The sequence below is a fragment of the Carassius auratus genome, unplaced genomic scaffold (genome assembly GCF_003368295.1).
Source record: "Carassius auratus strain Wakin unplaced genomic scaffold, ASM336829v1 scaf_tig00031692, whole genome shotgun sequence".
NCBI lineage: Eukaryota > Metazoa > Chordata > Actinopteri > Cypriniformes > Cyprinidae > Carassius > Carassius auratus.
This window is the reverse complement of record NW_020525944.1, coordinates 357501-364946: the sequence shown is the minus strand read 5'-3', so window position 1 is coordinate 364946 and position 7446 is coordinate 357501. Positions and strand designations below refer to the sequence as shown.

General features: G+C 37.3%; 1 protein-coding gene across 4 annotated transcripts in view; it reads right to left on the bottom strand.

Annotated features, from left to right (window-relative positions):
• Positions 1-554: 554 nt before the first annotated feature.
• LOC113080587 (uncharacterized) overlaps positions 555-7446 on the bottom strand; it is a 44081-nt gene continuing 37189 nt past the window's right edge. The window contains exons 1-5 of one of the 4 annotated variants that reach the window (XR_003281904.1): positions 6732-7051; positions 4500-5007; positions 1724-2032; positions 1016-1123; positions 555-769 (exon numbers count right to left, since the gene is read on the bottom strand). Coding sequence is in view for 2 of the 4 variants with exons in the window: in XM_026252747.1 (XP_026108532.1) it covers positions 714-769; positions 1016-1123; positions 1724-2032; positions 6732-7023 (765 nt within the window). In the remaining 2 variants the exon portion in view is untranslated. Of the gene's footprint in view, positions 770-1015; positions 1124-1723; positions 2033-4499; positions 5008-6731; positions 7052-7446 lie in introns of those variants that run through there. The other 3 variants (XR_003281903.1, XM_026252747.1, XM_026252746.1) reach the window with 3 other exon arrangements.

Below are 7446 nucleotides of genomic sequence, written 5' to 3'. Positions count from 1 at the left end.
GTTTGAACTCAGAGGGAGTGTCAGTCATTTGTGGATTAATGCGTATTAGAGATGCGAACCGTTTAAAACGATTCAGTTCAATTAAGTGAACTGAATGATTCGTTCGCGAACCCGATATCCAGACTGCTTTGATTTGAACTCTCTTTTTCGCTATTTGCTATTTTTCGCTATTTCGTTTTTGCTATTTTGGACCAAAATGTATTTTCGATGCTTCAAAAAATTCTAACTGACCCTCTGATGTCACATAAACTGTGTTCCGAAGATAAAAGGAGGTCTTACATGTTTGGAACAGCATAAGGGTGAGTTATTAATGACATAATTTTCATTTTGGGGTGAACTAACCCTTTAAGTCCTACCCTTAAATTTATGTTTACAATGAACATAAGAAAATAAATCCAGAAAAGGAATGTTAAAAAAACATTTTTGTCATCATTGTTGTATTTTAAAGAGATAAAATGGTTTGTATAAATCTTTATTGCATACAATATAATACAATACAGGTTTTTGGGATGGTTTAGGTGAATTTTTGGGCTGAAAGTTGTTGACCCAATCTTTTTTTTTTTTTTTATCAAAAGTAAGATTAGTAATGGTCTTAAAAAAAATAAAAACCTCTGTGATTTATAGGAACTACTATTTTAAATATTCTGTGCGAGCTACATTTGTGGTCATGAATGACTAGATTAGATTCACCTTAGAGGTTAAAATAATGTTCCTCAAAGCAAATTCATGTTTATCTTCTTTAAATTACTTCTTCTTCTGACAGTGGAACCTGAAATACACACAAGAAAAGGATCTTTGGCTGTATAGTAATGACCAATTGGCCATAAATAAATGTTGCATAACAGCAGGGTTCTGAATCGGTTAAAGGAATGAAAACAAAACAAAACATAGTAACAAACAAAAGTTATTTCAAAGAAAATCACTTATTTAACTAATACTTTGTCCGTCCTAATCTTATGTTTTGAAGCTGAATTTGCTTTGCCGGTTTTTAATCACAGAAACAAAGAGAACTCACAGTGTTTCACTCCAAACGCAACAGCCACGGTCAGCACCAGTATGACTGCACCAAAAATTGTTATCCTACGTACAATTAGATCCATTGCTGGAGTTTCTAAATGTGAATCTGTAGTGAATGGAAGGAGTCTGTCATTAATCTGATCAATAACAAACAGTATAAATCATCAGCAATTCTAATACAGAGTAAATGTGAACGACGATAAAATAGAACATTATACTTCATACATGATGACTTAAAAATAAATTACAATCACAACTGAATAACTAATTTCTTTTAGTTGAAAATGGAAAATAAACATGGTAAGGAAATGCATATTTATTACAGAACTTTTGATCTGAAGATTTTAACTTTCTAGCACAGTTCTGCATTGTAACGACATCTCAGATCCACTGATCATGCACATATGCTTTCGAACCTCATCTGCTTATAAAATGTTGTCTTCTGTAAAGTACTGTTGCACATTCCACCGATTTAAATCTGAGCAGGGTTAACATTACCTACATGAGGTTTGGCAAAAACTGTGAGAATGAGTTTTACATGTACATTTCATGATACCATGGGGTCAAATTGTAAGCATCATCCAACATAAAAATATATAGCTTGAAATCATAGCCAGTGAAAAATATCATTATAAATCTGAGACACTGGTCTGAAAAGAGCAGTAGAAATAACTTCTGAGCCATTGAATGACTAACTCATACTCACCATTGACAATAACATTGAAGCTCCTCATAATACTGCAGCTGCTGCTGTTGATCTGTAGTTTATAAAGTCCAGAATCTGTGCATCTGGTGTTTGTGATGATCAGTGATCCAGTCTGATTGTCCAGTTTCAGTCTGGCTCTGAATCCCTCATCACTACCCTGTACATCTGTACAGATCTTATTTGGATATCCATTGATTCCAGCGATGAAAGTATCATTAAAACGACATATCTTCACATCATCTTGATTTTCTACACCAGTACATAAAGTCACTGTTTCCCTCTCCATCACTGGCACTGTCTTTATTTGATCTGTAGCAAAAACACCAGAAATACAAATGGACAGCAGACATAAGGATCCTTTTGAAGCTCAACAACAACAAACTGCTGACAAATGCATGTATTAATTTCCTGGATCTTGAGAAATTCCGCAGAAACAAAAGTAACTGCAAAATAAATGATGACAGCTGCTTTTTTCTGAGCTCCTCTCTGTCACAACTTCTGTGCCGTTTCGGCTGTTTTGTGTTTAAGGACATGTTAAAGCATATTCCTTGTTCCTTGTGTTACGCTACAGGATTTCACTGTTGCTAATATTGTAGTTCAGCCTTGTTCTGGACTTCTAGCATGTTTGTATTTTGTTATCCTTGTTTAGGAGGATCTCGTCATGGCCACAGAATACAGATTACACAGCCTCATCCCAGATTACACACTGCGGATCTAGTGCTTCTAAGTCTGGTGGTCCCAAGACAGGTGCATCTCAGTAAATTAGAATGTAGTGGAAAAGTTAATTTATTTCAATAATTAAACTCAAATTGGTTCTTTTAATTGTGATGATTTTGGCTCACATTTAAACAAAAACCCACCAATTCACAACAAATCTCAACAAATTAGAATACTTCATAAGACCAATAATAATAATAATAAAAAACATAATTGAATTGTTGGCCTTCTGGAAAGTATGTTCATTTACTGTACATGTATTCAATACTTGGTAGGGGCTCCTTTTGCTTTAATTACTGCCTCAATCCATCGTGGCATGGAGGTGATCAGTTTGTGGCACTGCTGAGGTGGTATGGAAGCCCAGGTTTCTTTGACAGTGGCCTTCAGCTCATCTGCATCTCATCTGGTCTCTTGTTTCCCTTTTTCCTCTTGACAATACAGTAGCTCATAGATTCTCTCTGGGCTTCAGGTCTGGTGAGTTTGCTGGCAAGTCAAGCACACCAACACGGTCATTTAACCAATTTTTGGTGCTTTTGGCAGGTGCCAAATCCTGCTGGAAAATGAAATCAGAATCTTCAAAAAGCTGGTCAGCAGAAGGAAGCATGAAGTGCTCCAAAATGTCTTGGTAAATGGGTGCAATGACTTTGGTTTTCAAAAAAAAAAAAAAAAAAACAGTGGACCAACACCAGCAGATGACATTGCACCCAATCATCACAGACTGTGGAAACTTAACACTGGACTTCAAGCAACTTGGGCTATGAGCTTCTCCACCCTTCCTCCAGACTCTAGGACCTTTCCAAATGAGATACAAAACTTGCTCTCATCTGAAAAGAGGACTTTGGACCACTGGGCAACAGTCCAGTTCTTCTTCTCCTTAGCATTAGCCTCTGACGTTGTCTGTGGTTCAGCAAATTCCTTGACACGTCTGTGTGTGGTGGCTCTTGATGCCTTGACCCCAGCCTCAGTCCATTCCTTGTGAAGTTCACTCAAATCCTTGAATCAATTTTACTTGACAGTCCTCATAAGGCTGCGGTTCTCTCAGTTGGTTGTGCATCTTTTTCTTCCACTCTTTTCCCTTCCACTCAACTTTCTGTTAACATGCTTGGATACAGCACTCTGTGAACAGCCAGCTTCTTTGGCAATGAATGTTTGTGGCTTACCCTCCATGTCAAAGGTGTCAATGATTGTCTTGTGGACAACTGTCAGATCAGCAGTCTTCCCCATTATTGTTTAGCTTAGTGAACCAAACTGAGAGACTATTTTGAAGGCTCATGAAACCTTTGCAGGTGTTTTGAGTTTATTAGCTGATTAGCATGTCACCATATTCTAATTAGTTAAGATAGTGAATTGGTGGGTTTTTGTTAAATGTCAGACAAAGTCATCACAATTAAAAGAACCAACGACTTAAACTACTTCATTCTGTGTGCATTGAATTTATTTAATACATGAGTTTCACAATTTTAGTTGAATTACTGAAATAAATGAACTTTTCCACAACATTCTAATTTATTGATATGCACCTGAATCTGGTGCCAGAGGTCATTCTACTGTCCACAGTTCTTCCGGTTGTGGCAGTGTCTGTTTACCTTTATTCTACACACCTTTTCTGTTCTCATAAAAATGGTTTGTTGACTTCCTGGATCCTTCCTCAGAAATCTGCAGGGGGCTCAGATTGGTTAGCTGGCTCCATGGCCGTAGCCAGGGTTTGAAAATTAGAGAGGCCTGGGGCAGGGCTAAGAATTGTTCTATAGTAATCCCACATACAATTACCCTAAACACTTTGAAAGAGACAGAAATGTAGACGACTGTGAAACATACTTTCTCAGTTTTGGAGGAATGACCGTTGTTAAATGATATCACACTGCACCATTATAGGTTAGAGGTTTATCATTTTATCAGTTGTTTATATTAATTCAACATTGATTATTACTGTTATAGTTTTTACTAACCATTGCTATCTTATGAATATTGTTAGCATAACTTTGAAAATGTAACTTCAATACCTAACATAGACTTCCTCAGTTTTGCATTTTTTTATTTTATTTAATAATTCTGTAACCTTCTTCTTCTACAGATCTCTGTGTCCAGCTCTGCTGAGATCTTTGGATCTGTTAGCACCATTGTAGTCTTCAGCCCTGCCAGTCCCACCATGGTCTGCAGCACCATCACCTCCACCTTTTCTGCTCCGTCTTAGTGGTCTATGTATTCACCTGCTCTGCCTTGGTGATCCCCTGCTCCTTCTACTCCACCTTGGTGGTATCCTGCACCATTAGCTTCATATTGGTTGCCTTCTGCTCCAACTTGTTGGTTTACATATACATCTGTAGGATATCTGCTCTGGGGGTCTCCAGTATTGCCTTACCTTTGTGGTCTTCTGATCCATCTACTCTGCCATTGCCCCTGCCCTACTGGCTTCACCCAAGTTCCCTGAACTACCAGTTTCATCCTGGTTACAGGCTTGACTCTAGCCCCCAGCTCTGTTGGCTCCAGTATGGTGTTCCACATTGCTTGCTCCACCTTGGTCCCCAGGCTTACTTCCTCCTCAGGGGCCTGGCCTTCCTTTCCTCCTTTATGTAGATACAAGGCTATTAACCTAATTTTACTAAGCCCACAATATGACACTGAAAAAGTTTTCAAGAGATACTGAGCTATCAAGGAGGATTCACCTGTATGTTATCCAGTTCCACTGTTAAATTGGAACAACATTATACTTGCGACTGGTTTGAAAAAGCTCACAGAGGAAAATATGACATGTATATGCATTGGAATTTGTATTGGCTAAATGCAGTTAAAAGAGATCGGCATCAAATGAAAAATGGTCAAAGTAGATGGTGAATGTGATTTTACATGTACAGCATGTTCCTGGAATAAATTCCTATCAGCCAATCAGAATTGAGGGATACCTTTCAGGAAATAACTGTTTAGGCTTACAATCAGGTTTAGGTGCTTCTACACCCTTGTTAATCAGCTATCATTTTGGGACAATAATGTTGATCCAGGAACATATTTTATTTGGCAAAAACGCGGCAACCAAAGTAGACATTACTTTGAATAGAGTGGATTCACACCTCAGAGGGGTTAAAAAGATGTGTGGTGAATACATCTCTCTAAAGTGAACAACTTAGAGGGACAATCTCGTTGGTTGAATCTCAAATTTGTGGATGTACTGTAAGTGAAGGAGAAGAGAGAATGTCCCCCATATTCATTTCAGATCTAATTACTAAGCTATTTCACTGTGATAACTTCCTAAACCAGACAAAGCCCCGTTTCAGAACATACCCACATATTTGCCTCATTATTATTTTACACCTAACAGCTAGTTTCTGAAAAGAAGTCAAAATGTAACTTTGTTGTGTTCAACTCAACTCGATCCCAGAAAATCGGGATCATTTTTAATCAAATACAAACTCCTATGAATATTACCTGTTATCCAGTATACTTGCCTATTTGTGACAATCATAATTTTCTGCCAGGTAAGTCTGCTAAGGTATTTTCATTGTAGAGACACAAAGGACTGACCACAGTGAAGGGTTTATATGTAGATCGTAAATCCTCTGCTTTTGACTACTTTCACTTGTATTGGCATAAGAATTGTCATCGTCAGATCACCTAAAATTAGCATTGGAGGATGACATTGGAATTAATCTCTCAAAAAACATTTGGCAAGAGGAGTTGATATCTGAGGATTCATATTTGCTCTGTTAATATTAGAATACAATTTTTATATAAAGTAATAGGTTATATTATACGAAAGTCTAGCTCAATAAAAATGTACCCTTCAGACTAGATTTTTTTATGAATTCTGAGAGCTCTCTGACTCTGACCCTCCCATAGACAGCAAAGGTACTACCATGATCAAGGTCCAGTAAGGACATAAAGTAAAGTAATCCAGATGAAATCAGGGGTTCAACCTTAATTTCAGGAAGCTTCGAGAATTACCAAGCTTCTGATGTCCTTGCTATGTTTCTGGATCTTGATCGTGATAATTGCATTGCTGTCAATGGGAGGTCTCACGGGTTTGGAATGACATGAGGGAGAGTAATTAATGTCAGAATGTTCATTTTTGGTTGAACTAACCCTTTAAATTCCAAGGTGTTGTATTATTTTTTATAGTATCTGGTGTGTGTTTAGGAAAGAAGGGTTAGTACTAATTGTTTGGCGTCTTTTTTTCTTACCAGACGGGATAATAATCTACTGCATTCTATAGCATCTGCCATAATTACAATCAACACATTAAAGTTGTGATTTAAACAAATATGGTCTGCTTTTAAACATTTGTTAAATGACTCACCATGAACAGTAACACTGAAGATCTTTTCACTGCTGGGGTTGCCTAAAATCTTCAGTTTATAAAGTCCAGCATCTGAGGTTATCATACTTGTGATGGTCAGAGATCCAGTCTGATTGTCCAGCTCCAGTCTGTCTCTGAATCTCTCTTTACACTGAACGTCTTTACAGGTCTTAATGAGATCTCCAGTGATCTGAGCGATGCGAATGTCTTTATAATACCATCTAATTCGGTCTCGATGATGTGTCTTAACACCAGTGTGTAGAGTGACAACATCTTCTTCTCTCACAGACATTGTAATTTCTTCAACACCAAACACACCTGAAGAAGGAACAAACAGTTAATTATGGATTATTTCTAGCATATTTGGTGCTGTTTCAGTATTCAACAATATTTCCACATATTGTTACAATTGTTACTATATATATATATACAGTCTTTTTCAAAATAATAGCAGTACAATGTGACTAACCAGAATAATCAAGGTTTTTAGTATATTTTTTATTGCTACGTGGCAAACAAGTTACCAGTAGGTTCAGTAGATTGTCAGAAAACAAACAAGACCCAGCATTCATGATATGCACGCTCTTAAGGCTGTGCAATTGGGCAATTAGTTGAAAGGGGTGTGTTCAAAAAAATAGCAGTGTCTACCTTTGACTGTACAAACTCAAAACTATTTTGTACAAACATTTTTTTTTTCTGGGATTTAGCAATCCTG